We start from the raw sequence: 23,529 nt of genomic DNA, 5'->3' as shown, positions 1-23,529 counted from the left end.
CAAAATACATGACTTTTTCAATAACCATTTTCTTTAGTTGATGCTGGTGAACATATTAAGGGTTTAAATAATTATTACTAAGTAGGTATTGGAAACTTTCATCCCAATAACTTTTCCTGCAACTGGGCTTAGGTCTGAAACTAAAAATGTCTGTTCCCATCTTCTAGCACTATCTGCGTACTTGCTCAGGGGCTTAATCATGTCCAGCTCTTTGCAACCCCATGGACTGTAGCCCACCAGGCCCCTCTGTCCATGGAATTTTCCAAGCAAGAATACTGGAGTTGGTTTTTATGTCTTACTCCAGGGGATCTTCCCAACCCAGGGATCGAACATATGTCTCCCACGTCTCCTGCATTGAAAGGTGGATTCTTCATCACTGCAGGCCACCTGGGAAGCCCCTTCTAGCATATGAGAAGCCCTTAAAACACATTTGACAAGTGAACATATACATGAACAAACAAATAGAATACTTTAAAAGTAATCTCAAAATCTAGTTGAAAACAGAAATTATAAGAGAAAACACAGTGAAGTGAGAACTTCAAATGGGGCTATCTTGTCTCACCATCTCAGACTGTGAGATAGAGATATTCATTTTTTAATTTCTGTAGCAAATATTTTAAAACTTATTAATTCCCATCCTGCCTTGCAGGTGCTCATACTCCAGTAGAGAAGAGAAACCTATTAATAGAAACATGCAGTAAAGCACTGTGGTGAATGCTGGGGTGGGCAGGAATGATAGCAACTGGAGGAAAAAAATGCAAGGGAAACAACACTGCTTGAGAAGGCATCTTAGATGTGGAGCTGGGGATTTGCTCCAGATCTTGAACAATAACTACAAGTTTATCATGCAAAGAAGGTGACACACGGGGCAGGAGTTGGGCTAAATTTTAAGAATAAGGAATGGGATACACACAGTCTCAGAATCAGCAAAATGCCTGAGGGGTCCTCATCAGGGTGGGAACTTCAATACCAGCTATGGAAATATTGGAAGACAGGATGTTTAGGGCCATAATGGGGACTTGGTTCAACTCTCAACCTATTTATCAAGCACCACAAGGGTGCCTGTCTCAGCAGTACTCCATCCCGTGAATACTGAAGGGAATAAACTGGGTATCCGCCCTCATAGAGCTTACCATCTGGTAAAAAAGTCAAATACAAGCAGATGAATTCTACACAAGAAGACACCTGCTGGGAATGTAGCACTGATAAGATCCTCTGGAATCAGGACCTGTTTAATCATGAGCAGTTGATTTCTCTGAATTACACCCTAAATCGAACACCACCCACAAGGGATACGACAAATCATACACACCACAAATTGAACTTTAATCAAAGAGGCAAAAGACATCTTGCAGAAATATTCTTGGTTTCAAACGGAAACCACCATTTTAATAAAGAAAGGAACTAAGAAACACACTTGGTTTCAGACCACATCCTGTGTTGCTGCAGTTTGCATCTTCAGTCCTGTCCCTTGCTTCTATCATGCTTTATAGCTAAGTTACCTATTTCAAGGCTCACACTCACATGACAGAGTTTGGATATAACGGTACACAGTAAACGAGAGTGTAGGTGAGAGAGTGGGCCTAGAAAACCGTGAGAAATAAGGCATTTTAGCTCAAAGACTCCAATCACAGATTCTTTGGCTAATCCCAGAGGACGCATGCTAGAGGCTGAGGGTGAGGGGAAAACACAGCGCAGGACACGGGCTGCGGCACACATGCCTTGAGTGTGATAACCAAACAAAATGAGGAGATGCTTCATCTGTGGGCTTCCCTGGTGGCTCAGACAGTAAGGAGTCTGCCTGCAAAGCGGGAGACCTGGGTTCAGTTCCTGGGTCGAGAAGATTCCCTGGAGAAGGAAAGAGCAACTCCAGTCTTCTTGCCTAGAGAATCCCATGGACAGAGGAGCTTGGTAGTTACAGCCCGTGAAGTCACAAAGTGTTGAACGTGACTAAGCGACTAGCACACACTTGTGCTGTAAAACCCAGAAAAAGGAAAGTTCTAGAGAACTTCCTCAGACAAAAGATTAACATAGATAACCTCATTTCTAACTGTTGTGGAACCCCAAAGCCAATCAGATTTTGTCTCCAATAGATACCTAGTCAGGAAGTTGCCTTTAATATTATTTACTTAGAAAATGTTATTCTTTGGCTTCTTCCTTTCAATAACTAAATATGAGAGTACCTCTATTCTTCCTGAAACATTTAACTCAACTATAAACTAGGAACTAATTTCAAAATGTTATTTATATTTGGTTTTGGAAGAACATTTGCAGTCATAATTCAATAGAGATGTCTCAGTTTCTGAGAATTCAAAGTTTCCAAGCTAAGTGTCCTCATGCTGGGGACATCCAACCCCAGGACTTACTCATTGTTGTTCTTCTCCCTGACTTAGTCCAGCCTTATAGAAATGCCTTCCTCACACTCCTTAATTTTTCAGAGGGAGAACTGACTAGATAACCTCTGAAATTGTCTCCAGTTCTAAGATTTTATAATTATTAGAGGTGACAATTTGTAATTATGAGGTCGTTCCTCATAGATAAGCCTAAGAAACGGAAGACAGCCCCATCCTTTCTAATGAAAAGGATGTATTCTGAAAAAATAATTGACATCAACAAAGTGAGAGTATCAACAGGGTTTTAACAGCATTATCTCCCACCACCCACAAATTAGGTCAAGTAAATATCTTTTATTTCTATCCTTTGAGAATCCATCATATCCATCATTACAGTGATTGGAAACCTAAATGACTCATGATAGAGTAGAGAGGAAACTTTACTTTCCTGGTGGGTATCATTTAACAGAATTTTCATCCCAGCTGAAAGTCAATTATCTATGCATTATTGTTAATTACTATTTCCAATTGTGGTGAAATATAAGCAACATAAAGTTTCCCATCCAAACCATTTTTAAAGGCATAGTCCAATCCCATTAAGTACCTTCATATTGTTGTGCAACCACCAACATCCATCTCCAAAACTTTCCATCTTGCAAAAATGAAACTCTGTACCATTAAACACAACTCATGCTCCTTCCCTTGGCTGCTACCAACCACCACTCTTTCTGTCTCTCAGTTTTCTACCCTAGGTACGGTAGAAGTGGACTCAAACGGTATTTGTGGTTTTGTGACTGGCTTATTTCACTTAGTATAATGTCCTCAAAATGAATGCCCCACTCTTTACCGTTCTCCTTAGCAGGATGCAAAATAGAAGCAGGCTTTGTGCCTGTGCTTCTGACTCAGATGTCAACCACATTCATTCTATGGAGTGAAAACACTGAGCTGGAAGCAGTATAGCAACACTGAATAAAATTATCATATCACACATTTGAAGTACACACGCTCTGATTTTAAACCTATAGGTGTGACATGTTGCATTCAGTTCAGAAATTAAATTGGAATAGAGCACTGAGTTTATTTTTAAACTGAACTTTCTCCTAGAAGAGGAAAATTGAAGAGGAGGGGGAAAAGTCTGGTGTAAAGGCAAGTGTCTGTCACTCTGGGGAGGTGCTACTGGGCGTGGCCACTGACCTTGACCAAGTGGACCATGGCATCTGCAAAGAACACCAAGTCCGTGCCTGCACCACGGATGCTCTCGTTATAGAGCTGCAAGAACATATTCAAACGCTCCTTCAGGTGATCAAAAGATTCAACAGGCTCATAAATTTTGGGCATCTCAGCATCAGCCTCCTCAGATGTTTCACCTGGGGTTAGGAAAGAAAAATCAACTAAGTTTCTCCAAATCACTGGACTTTACCACTTCCTCAACCTAACTTAGTACACTCATAGCTTTACAATTTAGCACTGAATAATACTAATTTTTACCTAAAAGCCAGAGTATATATTTTTAGAAAAGAAAGCAAACAATAGTCAAAGCATTAGAACTTTTGTGATCATACACAGTCTTAATTCTTTCTTGTCTACAAAGGGTCAATTTCAAATAATGTCACATACATTGAATTTCATTTATATTCATAATAGACCATTGGCATTTCAAGGATCTTCCCAGAAATACTCACTTAATGGTCAAAATGAAGATCGAAAAAGTAGGGATTTAATGTCAAAATCCACAAAAGAGAGAATTAAATGAGTTTTTAATAAGAATAAAAAGAAAAAGGTCACTGCATCTGCTTAGAAAATTTTTATGATTGGAAATTTTAAGTTAATAGTGAGGATAGAAGTGAATTTTGAGAGAAAACAGAAAAAAATTATTTTTGTTATTAAAAAAAATTTTGTGTGTGTTAAAAAAATTTAAACACTGAATTATTTCACTGGGAAAATTATTAAATCAACTATTTTAAAAGTTAGAGACACGTATCAGCTTAACACTTTTCCAACCATGATTATAAAGCATAATGCCAAAGAAAGAGCTAAATTTGGCATATATAAACTCACTATCAGTTAACATTAGTTGAATATACTAATAACAAGTAAGAAATTCACTGAGTATTAGAAGAGTGAGTCGTCCAAATCTAGTAGTACATAATTACTTTCAATTGACCCTGTCCTAATACAAACTATATTAACCTTTTTATGACAAAGCAAGGAAATTGATTTAGCATAATAAGGTTGGTCTATTTGCAAAGCTCTCTCCAATTGAATTTCAATAGGCACTTCGTTATTTCATAAATGTTCCATTCAAGCTTTGAGAAACAAAGTGTGCTGAAGACACAAAAGGTTCTGTATTTGCCTCTAGCCTCATTCACCCCACCCCCACCCAAACCCCCAAGGCCCACCCCAAAATGCTGGAGTTGTACCCTGCACCTCAGACACACAATTACTTATCCTTCTGAATTAGAGGAAATAAAACACATAAATTCTAATCACCTTATAACACTCCTACCTTTACATGATTTTTGGATATGTGTGACCTGATTTAAAATAAACTGTCAGCTTCTTTCTCTGAAAAGATCTGTCCAACTGCATAGCCAGCAATAAACATCCTTTTCAACTGTTACTCAGAAACTTGACAGATCACATACATCCTTATCAAATCTAGTAAGGGGCTGCCTAGTCATTTTCAACCATTTAACAGATATAAATAGCAAGTGCTTAAACATGCCTTTTTGAATATGAAAAGTAACTTAATATTCATCCTCAGTATTAGAAGAGGTTTCTAAATGAAAGAAAAATATTCTACTTAAGCTCAGTTATTTCTGAGGAAAGAAATTAACTGGAGCACCACTTCTTTTCATAAAAAATAATACAGTATATCTCAGTTTTTCACAGAACCATAACCACAATATCTTGCCTCCCCATCACCCACCTCTAATTATATTCAATGGCCCTCTCAGGGAATGTGAGGTTTTCCTTTTTATTTTCAACACCTGGGAATACTCAAGGAATAATCATAGTTTTCCTATATTTCCTCTCACAGTGAGTACAAGACACAGACTGCCAAGCCATCTACAGACACCATCTCATTTATCCCCACAGGACCCAGGATGTATATTTTAATATTTCCATTTTTATAAAAGTAGAGGCAGGAGATTCAAGAAAGTTCAGAAGCTTGCCCAGCTAAGGTACAGGAGACCCATTTCTCAAATCTACCTCTATACGCCAGCTGTAAGCCTTGTCCACTGTCTTCTGCTCTACCCTGCCTCCCAACTCAACCTTTATAACCAAGGCTGACATGTACAAAACGGTTCAGTTCGATTCAGTTCAGTCACTCAGTCGTGTCTGACTCTTTGCGACCCCATGAATCACAGCACACCGGGCCTCCCTGTCCATCACCATCTCCCGGAGTTCACTCAGACTCACGTCCATCGAGTCAGTGATGCCATCCAGCCATCTCATCCTCTGTCGTCCCCTTCTCCTCCTGCCCCCAATCCCTCCCAGCATCAGAGTCTTTTCCAATGAGTCAACTCTTCACATAAGGTGGCCAAAGTACTGCAGTTTCAGCTTTAGCATCATTCCTTCCAAAGAAATCCCAGGGCTGATCTCCTTCAGAATGGACTGGTTGGATCTCCTTGCAGTCCAAGGGACTCTCAAGAGTCTTTTCCAACACCACAGTTCAAAAGCATCAATTCTTTGGCGCTCGGCCTTCTTCACAGTCCAATTCTCACATCCATACGTGACCACTGGCAAAACCATAGCCTTGACTAGATGGACCTTTGTTGGCAAAGTAATGTCTCTGCTTTTGAATATGCTATCTAGGTTGGTCATAACTGTCCTTCCAAGGAGTAAGTGTCTTTTAATTTCATGGCTGCAGTCACCATCTGCAGTGATTTTGGAGTCCAAAAAAATAAAGTCTGACACTGTTTCCACTGTTTCCCCATCTATTTCCCATGAAGTAACAAAATGGTTACTCTTAATCAAAGATTACAAAGATACATTTACTTAACACATTGTGGAGGAAATTTGCAACAACATGCTTCTATATTTATTGAGCACCTACTATGCCTCAGGCTTGTTTCAGCAAAGTTCACTAGACAGAAACTCAACATCCCTGAACTAAACCTCTGTCATCAGATATCCCCTTTGCTGTTTTTCAGTCGCTAAGTCATATTCGACTCTCTGTGACCCATGGACAGCAGCATGCCAGGCTCCTTTGTCCTCCACTATCTCCCCGAGACTGCTCAAATTCATGTCCATTGAGTCAGTGATGTTATCTAAGCATCTCACCCTCTGCCGCCCCTTCTCCTATTGCCTTCAATCTTTTCCAACATCAGGGTCTTTTCCAACAAGTCGTCCCTTTGCATCAGGTTGTCACTTGGCAAAGGATATCCCTGTGGAGGATTTCAAATTCTGCTTCAATAGTTTACCTGTAGCTTCAGGTGCATCCCTCAAGAAATCCACAAAGTAAGTGTCAGTTCCACAATCCACCAAGAGTTTTTTCTCTTCACCAAACTCCTCCTCCACCAAGCTGACTAAAGTCTTATCAAACCAGGTCACGTCATCAGATGCCGTGAAGCGATCAGCAATAACTCGTTTACACTCATGCTTCCACAGCCTTAACAGTTCCTGTCAAAAGCATCGTTTAAATGCGTTATTAATTCCCGTTATGTCAGAGTTGGAAATTCAAGTGGGCAGTATCATAGAGGACCCTCCTTCCTGATTTAGAATGTGACATTTTTTAAAGTTAAGGCTAACATTACTGGTTTCCTTTTAATGTGAGCAACAGGTTTGGGAGCACCTTAGAAAAAAATCCTGGAATAATGGTTTTCATTTGGTATGTGATCACCAAAAAAGGACATTCTTGGGTGCAAAAATGATGTGGGGAACGTTACTGGCATTTGTACAGGAATGCACAGTCTTAGGATACAAAATTGTCCATGAAATATAACTGTCCTGTTAAAAAATAGATAAAATAAAAAGTTAAAATATACTGAGCTTCATTTCAAATTGGTCTCATCTGTGTTCAGTCACTCAGTCGTGTCTGTGACTGCAACTCCACAGACTGTAGCCTACCAGGCTCCTCTGACCATGGACCTTCCGAAGCAAGAATACTGGAGTGGGTTGCCATTTTCTTCTCCAGATAGTAAATAAAAAGTATTCATTTTCAGCCCTTAAATTAAAACAAAACCATTCTTAGATAAAATACTAATTCATTCTGAATGACCAACAAACTAATATTCTACATAAAAGTTTTATGTTTCCGATCAAATTAGTCTGTTTGGATAAGACATCTACATTATGGCCAGAGCATAGTGTAAAAGTTGTGTATAAACAACTCTCGTGCATGCAACTGAGATAATTACAAAGATACATTTACTTAACACATTGTGGAGAAAATTTACAAAAAATATCTGGGTTATCTGTCACCTCATCTAGATACTCCAGGGCCCAAAGTTAACTGGAAGTTGAGAGAATTAATTGTTCAATACAGCTGTTCTGATAGCAAGAATAACAAAGCTTGTCTAAGTATCTTATTTGATATGAAAGACTGGTGCAAATTTCTTAACTTGGTAACATTTTTCAAGATAGAAGGTTTTTAAGTTATTATACTGTGAAAGTATTAGTCGTTCAGTCGTGTCCAACTCTTTGCAACCCCATGGACTGTAGCCTGCCAGGCTCCTCTGTCCATGGTATTCTCCAGGCAAGAATACTGGAGTGGGTTGCCATTCGCTTTGCCAGGGGATCTTCCCGACCCAGGGATCAAACCCGGGTCTCTCACATTGCAGGCAGATTCTTAACTGTCTGAGCCACCAAGGAAGCCATTATATTACTAATGATCAAATGCTCTTTGGTTGCCAGGAAATAAAAGCTTAGTGAAATATATTTAATGACATGGTTAAGACAAAAGTTCATGACAAACCAACTGCTGGAACTGTTAATGCTGATTTAAAATCAGCACCAAATAAATAGGTACTTAAAAAGTAATATTGGTGGTATAGTGGTATAGTGGTAAAGAGCTCGCCTGCCGATGCAGGAGACCCAAGAGACATGGGTTCGATCTCTGAATTGGGAAGAAACCCCTGGAGCAGGAAATGGCAATCTGCTACAGTATTTTTACCTGGGAAATTCCACAAACAGAGGAACCTGGTGAGCTACAGTGCGTGAGGTCTCAAAGAGTCAAACACGACTGAGTACAACATAGCAGCATTCCACGATGCCATTAATTTGTCAGTAACTTTGAGGGAAAAAATTAAATTACATGTTCACTACTGCTAAAATGACTCCCAATTCTCTGTAACAAGGAGAGTGAGTTTTCCCCAAAATGTCTTGTCTTGGAGTCAGCCAGTGAAGTTACCTACTTTGTGACTATGTGTGGTAAAGCTGGGTTTTTCTTACCATCCACACTTGATTTGCTTGTGACAGTTTGACTGACATTTCAACTGTCTCTCTGCATTTATGTGGAGAAGTCCCTAAAACCTATTTGCTTAACTTCCACCTCAGTACCATCAAAGTCTGAAAAAGAGGCTGGTGTTGTCTTAGCCTAAGCACATAGGCCCTTCAGCAAAAAAAAAAAAAGTACTGCATTTTTACGAACTATATACCTTACAATTTTACATACTACATACATACTGATTTTTACACACTAGAATTTCCTTTTAGTCCAAAGAGAATTCTTATAGTGCTAGAAACTGTTATATTTGAGTGTCTGTACAAATGCTCATTTTTCTGTCAAATGAAATTTCTACTCTTCTGCCTCTTTTCAGTTTTACCAATATTTGTAATTCTTTTAGTGCATCAAGTTATATGGAAAAGAAAGATCATGGATGACTAACCAAAAAAAGTGGTTTCATCCCTCAATTTGGAAAGTTCATTTATAAAGATAATTACTAGACTCCATATATGTGCATTAATATATGATACTTGTTTTTCTCTTATTTCACACTGGATATCAGGCTCTAGGTTCAACTAACTCAAATTCGTTCAGTCAGTTCAACTGATTCAAAGTTGTCCCTTTTATGGCCGAGTAATATTCCATTGCATACATGTACCACTATACATATGGAATCTAGAAAAATGGTGCTGATGAACCTATTTGCAGGCCAGGAACAGAATCGCAGACACAGAGAATGGGCTTGTGGGCACAGCAGGGGAAGGAGAGGTGAGGAAAACTGGGAGAGTAACACTGAAATGTATACTCTATATGTAAAACAGAAGGCTAATGGGAAGCTGCTGCGTAACCCAAGGGGCCCAGCCTGGGGCTGAGATGAGCCAGAGGGGTGGGTTGAGGGGGTGGGAGGAAGGCCCAAGAGGGAGGGGATCTATGTATATTTATCGTTGATTCACTGATAATCAATGATAATTAACCAATACAATATTGTAAAGTAATTAGCTTCCAATTAAAATTAAAAAAAAGATAGTTACTTTTTAAAGTTAAAGATCAGGTTTATAATGTGAAGTTTATAATGTGAAGACAGACATAATAAAATCAACAGGCATTTTTGCCATTGTTTAGTATAAGAAAATTATGATGAAAAACAAAATTAATTTTACCTTTTATTCTACTCATTAGAAAATAATAGTATACACTGTCTCCTTAAACATAAACCAAATTTAATTGGAATTTTTAAAGAAAAACATTTGGCATACTTTCCCTTTACATTAGTAAAAAGCCACAAAAGAAAAAAATATCCATGCTAAAACATCTCAAAATATTTTCATGCCCATAAAAATTACATTACTAAGAATATTTAGAGTTTATAATAAATAACAAAGTTACTTGTTCTACTTTCTTACGCATCACTTACGTCTGGTTCCTTGATAACCTCTGGAGTAGTGTTCAGCATTCCCTGCCAGATCCTAGAAAGATCTCGAAGGTTAAAAACGTAATGGAATTTTGCAGGGGTTGGGAGCATTTTAATCTTAGTCATTTGCCATAGTCGACGTGTCAGGGGCACCAACTTCGTCACCCAATCTCTCACTTCTTCTGAGAAACCCCTCTGGGTACAGTAATAACCTACCCCAATCACACCTGAAAGAGGAAAAAAAGTCGCAACATTTTGACTGACAGTTCAAATCAACTAAATTAAAATGAAAAACGTAATGTAGAATATAAATACAAGGACACATTTTAATAGTTAACCACATATTAAAGAAATTTTGATTAATTAATTTGGGAGGGGGGTTAAACCTAAAAAGTAGGTATAGATTCAAGTGAGTTAGCATTCAAATACTGAAAAGCTGATTAAGAAATGCTGCTGAAAACTCTAGCTGAACTAATTCAGTATTATTAAATGGGTAACAATGATGAATATATAAAGTTGCATTGGACAGATAAGAAAAAGAAAGGTCTCATGAATCTTCTAAGATTATTAGTTCATTCTTTTGTTGCCATTCCATGCATTATAATATATTTTGATTTACTTTATAGGCAAAATTTTCCAGGCCAAAAAGGATAATTAAAAGTGATAATAGTCATTCATTCTGGTCCATTTACTTCTCCCAAGTTTAGATAGGTCTAGTGTCATTGGTTTCAAGCCTCTGCCCACTGCTGTGACTGAAGGCAGATATTGCCAACTCCACTACCCTAGGGCGCTAAGAAGACCTTCTAGTCTGCCAGAAGTTAATTAGGGTAATCCTAATTAGTTTTTCCTCAGTCTCAATTTCAGCGATGGTAAATTAATACCTAACACGAACGCATGCATAACTTTACACTCTTTCTCTGAAAAGATTCCATAATCAGTTTCTAAACTCATTTTCATTACTCAGTTAAATAAATATGGTTATCGATTGTGCTAGTGTTTCTTGGATGATTTCTGACATACTACACATGTAATCAATCAATAATTTATTTACAACCCTATAAATTACTCTGAGGATCAGACTCTGGCTAATCCCCATCCTGAGAGATATTATTGATATTTCTTAGGCTAAAATCATTACATGGGGTGGTTAGGTATCAGCTACATAAACTGCTGGTGTGGAATTGTATCAATCCAGACCTGAAATACATGTACCCATGAGGAAGGCATCTCATCATGTCTAAGACCACTTAATATTTAACCTCCTGGCTTAAGAAGCTAGCAACAATATCTTAAAGAAATACATAGGTAGGGGCTTCCCTGGTGGCTCAGTGGTAAAGTATCCTCCTGCCAATGCAGGAGACATGGGCTCAATCCCTGGTCTAGGGAGATCTCACACGCCCTGGAGCAACTAAGCCCATATGTCACAACTATTGAGTCTGTGCTCCAGAGCTCAGGAACCACAGCTACTGAAGCCCACTCACCCGAGAGTCCACTCACCCTAGAGCCCGTGCTCTGTAATAAGAGAAGCCACCGCAATGAGAAGCCTACACACGGCAACAAAAATAGCCCAAGCTCTCCTCGACTAAAGAGCCTGAGAAGCATCAAAGAACTAGCACAGCCAAAAGTAAATAAATAAAATTATATCTTTCAAAAAGAAATACATAGGTATAAAAGATCTACCTGGACACCCAACTCAACAAATACATAAAAATGCTTTTACAAACAAAATACACTCTTGAAAGTGATAAAGACAGCAGACTAGGGAACCACTCAGTGCTCCCCTCTGTGTGGACCTCTGGGTGGATATTTTCTCATTGCAACCCAAGCAGGGATTCTCCCCTTCCACGCCCCACTGACATTCATTTTACCAAAGATCTTGTCCACAGAAGCATCAGAGGGTAGCGTGCAGTTAAATATCGAGAACTGCCTCTTGAGTCGCTGTGGTATATCATTGCGTCCACCCCCAGGATGGATCATAGCTGCTAAAAACTGGATGTCCACAATGCTGGTAAACTCCCCAGGCTTCTCTAGATTATAAAATCCATTCTGTTCCAGCAGCTGTCGTACTATCTCATTAGTAACCTAAGAAAGACAACTTTCAGAATTAAAAGGTCATTCCTTTATATCCCAGGATCTAAATAACGGACTTAATTGGAATTCAGGAATTGCAAGTTGAAAAAAACAGAAAACCATTTACTCATCAAAAAATAAATCAATGATGAACTAAGCAAATAAGATGCCCAACAGGATTGATATACCTGGTCTCCCCACTCATTGATTACTGGCATATTCACATCATCAATGAAGATAGTCATCTTCTTTCCTGCTGGAGGGCCATATGTGGTGCCCATGCGTTTATCCACATAGCTCTCTATTGTCCTCTGTTAAATGAAAAGGTCAACAGAAACATCTGTGAAAATATCCCCTAAGACACGGTCGATTATTTTAAAATTCCAGAAATGTTTGAAATGATAGAAATTACTCATAAAAACCCCAAAATGTCCCTAATTCTGGAAAACAGAGAATGAGGTACCTAAATTTTCTTGCATAACATTCATTTATAACCTTTGAAAATCGGTTTTATTTAGAGGTAAATAAAGTGGTAATCAATGTAAATTTTTAGATGAGACTTCCATTTTTTTTCATTTTTATTGCAGTATATTTGCTTTACAATGTTGCATTGGTTTCTACTGCACAGAAAAGTGAATTAGCTACACAGATACATATATCCAGGCTTCCCTTGTGACTCAGAAGGTAAAGAATCTGCATGCAATGCAGGAGACCCGGGTTTGATCCCTGGGTTGGGAAGATCCCTTGGAGGAGGACATGGCAACTCACTCAAGTATTCTTGCCTGGAGAGTCCCCATGGACAGAGGAGGCTGGTAGGCTACAGTCCATAGGGTCACACAGAGTCAGACATGACTAGCAACTCAGAAATGCCTGCAAGCATTCAAATATTTGGATGAGGCAGCTAGGCAGCTGGTGTTAATCCCAGCGATGAGCACCTAGGAGTGGGTGCAGACTGTGTGATGAGGAAGAGATGTCTATGTTTGGATATGCTGATGTTGTTATGTTCTAGGTCATCTAAGTGGGGAGATGCAGTTGGAGACACCAATCCAAAGATACGGTTTTCAGTGACTATTCAACAGGCAGCAATTCCAAATTCAGGAAGAAATCTCAGCTTCTAGGTTCACAAACTATTGAATTTTTCTCCCTCCTTTGTTTTTGCTTTTGACAATTTAGCTTTCTTATAGCTTACTAGTAATGTCCTGCTATTTCAAAGACACTAGGGTCATAATGAAGAGGAAGAAAGTGTAGGTATGTGGCTATTACTCCATGTTGCCTCACTTGTTCCATCCTTGGTTTTTAGCTCTTAGAAGACCCCCCCAAGACATAAAATCTTCATGTCCCTATGAGTTCTTATCAATGGACAAGAGACTATCTGGAAGAATCTAACCTGCCATAGGGAGTTGTCAAGAGATTATTAATTGCTTTATCCACTTAAATTCATTGAAAAGGAGAGCTAAATGTAGCCTAGTACATTACTTTAAATGGTTTTATGTTAGGGGATATGAAATTCTTCTTGCCATTGTATTGTCATGGGAAATTTGTGTTGTAATTGGATGGAGTGTGATATATTTATGTACCTTTCCATTTAAAAATGGTGAAATTTTTTCATATCCTTGGTATTATGTATTAAAATGATGATGGAAACTTACAACTTGAAATGGCTAAACTGGAGAGTTTTACAAGGACAGTTGTATAAGTTTTCCTTTCTCTCTTGGCCTAATTTCATGGATGTATTAGGTTGGTGCAAATCTAATTGCGGTTTCAGATGGTGAATTTTAACTCATTATAGAGAAGTGAGGTGAAGTTGCTCAGTCATGTCCGACTCTTAGCGACCCCATGGACTGCAGCCCACAAGGCTCCTCCATCCATGGGATTTTCCAGGCAAGAGTACTGGAGTGGGGTGCCATTGCCTTCTCCTTTAACTCATTATAATTAGGCTCAAACACATCTGAATTAATCAAAATAGGAACCATTACAATCAACACACTTTTGCCAATGAGAAATAAGTTGGTTTATTCATGTAGGGTAAAAGTCTGTACTTTGGGATTAGACAAGCTCTTGGAAAGCATTTTCTGCCTCCTGCTGGTTGTGGAAGCATTTCCCCTGCAAAAAGTTGTCAAGATGTTTGTCAAGATACTTCAAGATACTATTTTTTTTTTTAGGTGGTCAGTTGGTGAGAGATTAGGTGAATACGCGGGATGGGGCAAAATTTTGCAGCCCAATGTGTTCAACTTTTGAGGCATTGGTTGTGTGACGTGTGGTTGGCGTTGTTGTGGAGAAGAATTGGGCCCATTCTGCTGACCAGTGCTGGCTGCAGGACTTGCCATTCTCACTGCATCTCATCGATTTGCTGAGCATACTTCTCAAATGTAATGGTTTCTCTGGGATTCAGAAAGCTGTAGGGGACCAGACTGGCAGCAGACCACCTAACAGTGACCATGACCATTTTTCGGTGCAAGTTTGGCTTTGGGAAGTGCTCTGGAGCTTCTTCTCAGTCCAACCACTGAGCTGGTCATTGTCAGTTGTCGAATAAAATCCACTTTTCATCACACATCACAATCTGATTGAAAAATGGTTCACTGTTGATGAGTAGAATAAGAGAAGACGACACTTCAGAATGATTTTTTTTTATTTGCGGTCAGGTCATGAAACACTCACTTATCAAGCTTTTTCACCTTTCCAATTTGCTTCAAATGCCAAATGACTGCAGGATGGTCAGCGCTGAGTTCTTCAGCAACTTCTCATGTAGTTATAAGAGGATCAGCTCTGATGATTTCTCTTAATTGGTGGTTGTCTCCTTCCGATGGACGGCCACTATGCTCCTCATCTTCAAGGCTCTCATCTCCTTTGCAAAACTTCTTGAACCACCACCACACTGTCTGTTTGTTAGCAGTTCCTTGGCCAAATGCACTGTTGATGTTGCCAGTTGTCTCCACTGCTGTACAACCCATTTTGAACTTGAATAAGAAAGTCGCTTGAATTTGCTTTTAGTTTAACATCATTTCCCTAGTCTACAATAAATATAAAATAAACAGCAACAAGTCATTAGCAAAAAAACATAAAGTGAGAAGTGTGCATTAAAATGATGTATAACATAACCACATTTATTTCAGGATGCATCCCAATAGTAAATGGCAAATTTCAACAATGCAAAAACTGCAATTACTTTTGCACCAACTTAATATCTTGAAAGATTGTTACAGTCATTTTAACTGATTTGTTCTTCATCATACAATAAGGAAACTATTTTTTGGATAAGTGGAGAATGCATTTTACCTCAATATACCTCCAGTTTCTCTTATACGTTATCTTTATTTATTTATTAAGTTTTTTTTATATGGACCATTTTTAAAGTCCTTATTGAATTTGATGCAATATTGCTTCTGTTTTATGTCTTTTTTTTTGGCCCCAAGGCATCTGGGATCTTAAGCTCCCCAGCCAGGGATCAAACCCACATTCCCTGCATTGGAAGGCAAAGTCTTAACCACTGGATGAGCAGGGAAGTCCCTGTGTTTTATCTTTAACATGACTTAAATCATGAATCAGTGGGAAAGAAATGAGATCTTTAAGACTGAGATTCTAGAGCACGAGAACCATGAAGCCCTTTCTGTTTTCTCTGCGGTGCTGATTCAGCTTACTGAGCACATACATTTGAATAACTGATTGATTTCCAAACTACATTCCATGCAAATGGTAATGCTATAGTCAGTAGTCTGGGATTCTTCCCCAGTGTCCCCATTACCCCCTTCCAACACCCCTTCCATCAGTTTTAATGTTCCTTTCCACATTGCTAGGACACTTTTTTATAGAGCAGAGTGCAGTTCCCTCCTGTACCATCTGAGCTTAGAATGTAGCAAAAAGAGGGTGTTGTCCTCCACTTTCTGAGGGGAGAGGAGTGATTTAGTGTGACTGCATCTGCCCCAAAACAGATCATGTCAGGCTACAGACACCAGTTTGGAGGAGGAAATTGCAGTATTCTCCACTCCAGTATTCCTGCCTGGGGAATCCCATGGGCAGAGGAGCCTGGAGGGCTACAGCCCATGGGGTCGCAAAGAGTCGGACACGACTGAAGCGACTGAGCACGCACAGACACCAGTGGGCAGACTTCTGAATGAGGAGACAACGGTCTTCAGATCGTGGCAGCCGTGGAGCTCAGAGCACAGATCTGAGAAGCCTCTTGGACAGTAGCCCCGTTTAGCTTTTTTTTTTTTTTTTTTTTGGTTGCACTGGGTCTTCATGGTGAGCGGGCTCTTCATTGTGAATGGCAGGCTTTTTCTAGTTGTGGAGTGTGGACTCTAGAGCGCAGGGTCAGTAGTTAGAGCACATGGGCTTAGTTGCCCCAGAGAATATGGGATCTTAGTTCCCTCACCAGGGATTGTACCCGTGTCCCCTGCATTGGAAGGGGGATTCCTCATCGCTGGACTGACCACCAGAGAAGTCCCCTTGTTTAGCTTTGGCTGTGATTATAAGGAGACTCTGAGCAGGGCTGGTCTCTTTATATAATGGGGGTTGAGACAGTGTCATCCATGTAGGCACCAAAAGATAAAATTAAATCTGTAGGAATAAACAGAAGCATCTATGTAGAGAACAAATGTACAGATACCAATGTGGAAAGGGGAGATGGGATGAGTTGGGAGATTGGGATTGACATATATACACGACTGTGTATAAAATGGGTAGCTAATGAGAACCTACTGTATAGCACAGAGAACTCTACTCAGTGCTCCGTGGTGACCTAAATGGGAAGGAAATCCAATAAAGAAGGGATGTGTGTGTGTTAGTCACTCAGTCATGTCCAACTCTGTGAGCCCTGGACTGTAACCCACCAGGCTCCTCTGTCCATGAAATTCTTCTTGGACAAAGGAGCCTGATGGGCTACAGTGGGTGGGTTACCATGCCTTCCTCCAGGGGATCTTCTCGACCCTGGGATCGAACCCAAGCGTCTTACATCTCCTGCATTCTTCACCACTAGCGCCACCTAGGAAGCCCCTCCAACGTGGTTAAGTTCTATTATAATTTAAATATTGCTTTTTACTGTATCTCCTCCTCTCTGGACAATGATATGCTCTAAATTAGTTGTTTGTTTTTCTCATATGAATGAGTGAATGTCACAGCCTTGTAAATTACCCACCCTGCCCCCAGTCAGGCCTGGAAACTTTTTTATAAGTTATAGACAATGTCTCTAGTGAATGATTTACAATTTTGTCTAGACTCTGCTGTTTCCCAAAGAAATCAGTTACTGAACATATTTGCAATATTGTGCCATCCACCTAATCCCTGGTCTCCTTGACCTACTGTCCCACTTCATCCATCCTTCTGGTGATATAAAAGCCCAGTCCAGTTAATAAAATCAAATGGGTATATTCATTTACTGGAATATTGTCTGTCTCATCCACTAGAATAAAAGGAGTGCAGGCACCTTGTTTATCTTATTCATCACTGCCTCCTGGGTGTCTATAAAGGTGTCTGGTATGATATATTTATCAGTAAATATTTGACACATAGATCAATAAAGATAAGAAACTCGGGGGTCATCTTTAATTTTTTCCTCTCTCTCCTATCCCTCTATTCCAACAATATCCACTCAATCAAAAACAAGTCCTGTCCGTTCTGCTTCTCAGCCCCAATTTGAATGCATCCTATAACCATCTCCTCTTGAGTCTCTCTGAATACAGACCTATCTTTCCCATTAGCAGCCAGAATGAACTTTCTAAGTGGTGATGCAATCCTGCTCAGTATCCCCATGATTCCTTATTAGTGGCTTACAAGGAACACCATGATGCTCCCTGCTCACTTCTCCAGACTCGTTTCTAAATATGCCTTTTCAGTCTTTGTTCCTGCCCATCATGGTCTTCATTCATTCATATTCAGTTAACAACAACAACAAAAAAAAACCACATACCATAAAATAATGCTCCTCTCAGACTGATTTACAGTGCTCATTAAGAGATTCTTATTTACATCCCTAAAGTATCCATTTATGAGCCAAAAAATAAATAAATAAAACTCTCAGAATTAGTATTGTTGTTGTCTAGTCTCTAAGGTGTGTCCGATTTTTTGCAACCCCATGGATTGTAGCCTGCCAGGTTCCTCTGTCCATGGTACTTCCCAGGCAAGCATACTGGATTGGGTTGCAGTTTCCCTCTCTGGGGTAGCTTCCTGACCCAGGGATCAAACCTGAATCTCCTGCATTAGCAGGTGAATTCTTTACCACTGAGTGACTAGGGAAACCCCAAGATTAGTATTAATCAAACACAATTTGTAAAATATTGACTTAGATGGATGATCGCCCATAAAAATCACTTCTTTCAACCTGGCTTATTGGTAAAAAGTTGAAATCTCTAGGAAGGGCCTGGACTATGGGATGTATGCTGTTCTCTAAGAATAGACAACAACTTGACTCTGAAATAGCAGAATGATAGTCATGATGACATCACCTTAAGCCATCAGTGGCACCAAAACAAAGATTCTGACCTTGTAGTCTGTCCAGCTCACACACACATGGGATGTTTGGGTGAACCCCAGTTGGACAGTGCCATTTTAGCCATAAAAACCAGATGGTCAGTCATCCAGATAGACAGGCATGGAGTTGAGGAAAGCCATTCTAAGCAACATGTGGGGTCTTCCCAGACCAGGGATTGAACTGGTGTCCAGTGAATGGTGGCTCAGCTGGTAAAGAATCCACCTCCAATGCAGGATACCTGGGTTTGATCCCTGGGTTGGGAAGATCCCCTGGAGAAGGGAACGGCAACCCACTCCAGTATTCTGACCAGGAAACTCCCATGGATTGTATAGTCCATAGGGTCGCAAAGAGTCAGTACGACTGAGCAACTTTCACTTTCCCCTGCATAGCAAGGCACTCTCCTAACCACTGAACCACCAGGGAAGCCCTAGAATTCTCATTTTTAAAAACCAAAACTTATTGCTATGTCAGCATTTATAAGATGGCTGTTGCATTCAAAACACTTTAAGATTATTTTTTAAAGAAACAAATCTTTTCAGAAATTCCCTCAAGAAATTTTCACTTTCTTCTTATTTTCTGTATTACTCACATTTTTAAAGATACGTGTGAATTGCTTGCAAAAATATTAATATTTGTTTGAGAAAGAAAAAGAATCATCTCTCTTCAAAGACTAACTGAATTCCTTAGCTAAAAATAGGGTGACCATGTAATTTTTGCTCAGATTTCATACATTGGTTAGTGAGGCAGATGCTATTCATTATTTATCTGAGACAACAGAAGTTAACTGGACAGTCCCTAGCAGAAAAGGACATAGAGCCTGTCCTCCTACGGATAAAACATGTGAAAGTGACCCTATGGTGAAAACAAAGGAAGCTCAGAAGAAAACAATCTGTCCAGCAACAGACATGGGTCCCTGATACATGTGCCATTGTGGTAACACGAGAGGGATGAACAATATCTATTTTCTCATCTACAATTTCAATTTGGTTTGGAGCCAAGTAAATGGGAGACAAATGCTCTCAGCTCCATCACCCCTTGTTTAGCATGAATGGCTGAAAATTATCATGAGCAAGTTAATTACAGCAGTTGGGCTAATTGAAAGCTTTCTAAAACTAATGAGTCTAGCTTACTAGGAAGCCCTGATGCTCAGCAGTCAAAACAGGCCCTAAACAGAGCAGATGACCCCAAGATGGCTCTGAACAGAAAAATAAACAGTGAAGTGCTGAGACCCCCTTCTTACTGAAGGATAGGAAGGATCTGGGTTAAAGGTTATTAGCTGTAAATCCAACAATTGAACTCCTAGAGAAGAGATGCTAATACTTTGAAAATCTGCTTTATTACTCTTCTGATTATTATACCTCAGTATGGTAATGCTTCTAGAAATTTATTACATGGTTTATGAATTTTATATTAATAAACAGGATGTTTTCTAGATTATGTGTGCCCTTTTCCAGGAAATGAATAAGTATTTCATGTTATAGACATATAAAACACAGGTCTTTACCACCTGAGAGGGGTAAATATTACCAAGAAAGATACCAGCTCAGTCATGTCTGACTCAGTGTGACCCCACAGACTTTGTAGCCCACCAGACTCCTCTGTCCATGCGATTTCCCAGGCAAGAATACTGAAGTAGGTTGCCATTTCCGACCACAGGATCTTTCCGACCCAGGAACTGAACCTGTGTCTCTTGAGTCTCCCACATTGGTAGGTGGATCCTTTAACACTAGTGCCACCTGGGAAGCCCCAATACCACCAAGAGGTACTGGTAAAAATATGTGCCAACTCCTTGCCATATACTAAGGAATGTGGCTAGCCTTTGTCCTGGTCCCTAGGTGGGAGTCTAAATTCTTGGAATTTCCTGAATAAAAAGGATGTCTTTGTTACTAATGGTGGGTCTTTCAGACCACTTATGCCAGAAAGACTAACCATATGATTAGAGTGTTAGGGCTTTAAACCATGTCATATCAGCTCATCTCCCAGGGAGAAGGGGCTTGGAGATTGACTTCAATCACGCAGCCAACTGATCATGCTTCTGTAATAAAACTTTAATAAAACCTCTGCTCTGTTCACCGAGGCTCAGGTGACATCCTGGTTGGTGAGGTACACAGATGTGCCTGGAGAGTAAATACATCCTGTGACAAAGAGGGTTCACATTCGAGACCCTCCCAAACCTTTTCCTATGCATCTCTCCTTTTGTCAGATCCCAATTCATATCTTTTATAATAAAACCACAATCATAAACATAACATTTTCCTGAATTCTGTGAGTCATTCTAGTGAATTTTCAAAACTAAGGGGTCACAGGAACTCTTCAATCTGAATAATAAAGATACTGGAAAACATAAGTAGAGGATTTACAATGGCTGTGAAACTGCAGGTGAAGTTCAGTGGGTACATCAGAACAGTCGTGAGATTTAAGCCTCCAAAGCTCATCATAAACCTGGGCTCAGTCAGCTGCACCCAAGAGCCAGTACCTGAAACATCAGTGGGGTGGTTGCAGAAGAAAAGTTCAGACTCTTGATCACGTGGCTTTCAGGATCATATTTCGACATAAATCCTTTGATTATGACTGTCTTGGCTGTTCCTTGTTCACCAATTAACAGCACAGCCTACAGTAGAAATTGAGAAAGAAATAAAAGAAATACAATAAGATGACTGTCATGGGCTCAGCTGTGGATATGAGGACGCCCTAACTCCCAGTACTTCAGAAGGTGACTGTGTCTGGAGATAGATTCTTGAAAAAGATGATTATGCTAAAATGAGACTATTGAGGTGTGCTCTTATCAGTCTAACGGGTACCCTTAGAAGAAGACATTGTGCTACACAGAGAAGCAACAGGCATGCACACACAGAGACGAGGGAGGACACAGTGAGAAGATAACCACCCAGAAGCCAGGAAAGAGAGGTCCCCAGAAAAACTAAACCAGCCAACACCTTCATCCTGAACTTCAAGCCTCCAGAACCGTACAGAAAGAAATGTGCGCTGATTAAGCCACAAGGCTGTGGCATTTTGTTACAGAAGCCCTGGCAAAATAGTACAATAACTAAAAGAGAGGATTTCTCTTTGGAGAAACAAGTCAAAACTCACATTCTCTCTCTGTCTGTCTCTCTCGCCATATATATATATATATATATATATATATATGAAAAAATTAATTATGAATTAAAGCTATTCAACTCTAATATTGTTGCATACATGCTCAGTCATCTCTGACTCTTTGCAACCCCATGGACTGTAGCCCACCAGGCTCCTCTGTCCATGGAATTTTCCAGGCAAGAATACTGGAGTGGGTTGCCATTTCCTTCTCCAGGGCATCTTCCAACCCAGGGATCCAACCCAAGTCTCTTGCATCTCCTGCATTGGCAGGTGAATTCCTTACCACTGAGTCACCTGGAAAGTCCCTAATACTGTTACTGAGGAATAATAAAAGAAGTAGTATACTAATTTGGGTAATATTTTTATTTATTGTAAACAGCAATAAAAAGCATTCTAAAATGAATGCAAGATGCTCCATGTTTTCAAGTGACATTTCCAAATGTGTCATTTTAAATAAAACTGAAAGTGCCATACCTTGCCCTGTTTAGCAATGGTTTTAATTAAGAAGTCGGTTCTCACGTTGTCAACATTTGGCACCAGGATGGAGCCATATTCTGGGGTGGTGTTAGATGGATAGACATATTCCTCAGTACATGTGTTCCAGTGCATCCATTTGCCTGAGATGAACAGAGAACACTTACATCTTCATATTTCTATTAATAATTTAATTCCTAATTATAAAGAGCAGACATTTTTGACATCTCATGAAGCCATCTTCCAAAAGCTCCTCAAAAAATAAAAATCATTAAATTCAGACATCTAAGTATTTAAGTATGTGTTCACTGAGTCAAAATTCCCAAAGGAGCTATTCAAAAGTGGTAATAGAGGAGTTATCTTGGAATTCTCTTTTTAAATATGTTCTTGTTGTTCAGTCAATAAGTTGTGCCTGACTCTTCAACCCTGTGGACTGCAGCACGCCAGGCTTCCCTGTCCATGACCATCTCCCCGAGCTTTCCCAAACTCATGTCTATCGAGTTGGTGATGCCATTCAGCCATCTCATCCTCTGTTGTCCCCTTCTCCTCCTGCCTTCAATCTTTCCCAACATCGGGGTCTTTTCCAATGAGTCAGCTCTTCGCCAAAGTATTGGAGCTTCAGCATCAGTTTTTCCAATGAATACTCATGACTGATTTCCTTTAGGATTGACTGGTTTGACATCCCTCTTTGCTATCCAACAGATGCTCAAGAGGTTTTTAATAACATAAAGTGTGTGTAAAAATCAGGACAGTGATAACAGTATGTACCTAAAATCATTTTTCATTACATACTTTTCTAATTGTAAAACCAAAAATAACATTGTTGGAGAAGACTCTTGAGAGTCCCTTGGACTGCAAGGAGATCCAACCAGTCCATTCTAAAGGAGATCAGCCCTGGGATTTCTTTGGAAGGAATGATGCTAAAGCTGAAACTCCAGTACTTTGGCCACCTCATGCGAAGAGTTGACTCATTGGAAAAGACCCTGATGCTGGGAGGGATTGGGGGCAGGAGGAGAAGGGGATGACAGAGGATGAGATGGCTGAACAGCATCACTGACTCGATGGACCTGAGTTTGAGTGAACTCTAGGAGTTGGTGATGGACAGGGAGGCCTGGCGTGCTGCAATTCATGGGGTCACAAAGAGTCGGACACGACTGAGCGACTGAACTGAACTGAACTGAGAATGCCATATACAAATATTCCATATAAATGTAGAACATATATGTGTATATATGTACTTTATAAATATGTAGGCACATAAATAAACACATATTTATGAATATTCACA

The 23,529-nt window shown here is 39.8% G+C and overlaps 1 protein-coding gene across 2 annotated transcripts in view; it reads right to left on the bottom strand.

Annotated features, from left to right (window-relative positions):
- Positions 1-23,529, bottom strand: part of DNAH5 (dynein axonemal heavy chain 5) — a 324,445-nt gene that overhangs the window by 110,862 nt on the left and 190,054 nt on the right. For both annotated transcript variants that reach the window (XM_027520119.1, XM_027520118.1), the window contains exons 46-52: positions 22,242-22,384; positions 21,145-21,279; positions 12,394-12,516; positions 12,004-12,217; positions 10,139-10,362; positions 6,761-6,959; positions 3,528-3,700 (exon numbers count right to left, since the gene is read on the bottom strand). In XM_027520119.1, the coding sequence (XP_027375920.1) occupies positions 3,528-3,700; positions 6,761-6,959; positions 10,139-10,362; positions 12,004-12,217; positions 12,394-12,516; positions 21,145-21,279; positions 22,242-22,384 (1,211 nt within the window). The remainder of the gene's footprint in view (positions 1-3,527; positions 3,701-6,760; positions 6,960-10,138; positions 10,363-12,003; positions 12,218-12,393; positions 12,517-21,144; positions 21,280-22,241; positions 22,385-23,529) is intronic.

The sequence above is a fragment of the Bos indicus x Bos taurus genome, chromosome 20 (assembly GCF_003369695.1).
Source record: "Bos indicus x Bos taurus breed Angus x Brahman F1 hybrid chromosome 20, Bos_hybrid_MaternalHap_v2.0, whole genome shotgun sequence".
Classification (NCBI taxonomy): Eukaryota; Metazoa; Chordata; class Mammalia; order Artiodactyla; family Bovidae; genus Bos; species Bos indicus x Bos taurus.
Note: the sequence above shows the minus strand (reverse complement) of the source record. Positions and strands in the feature narration are given on the sequence as shown.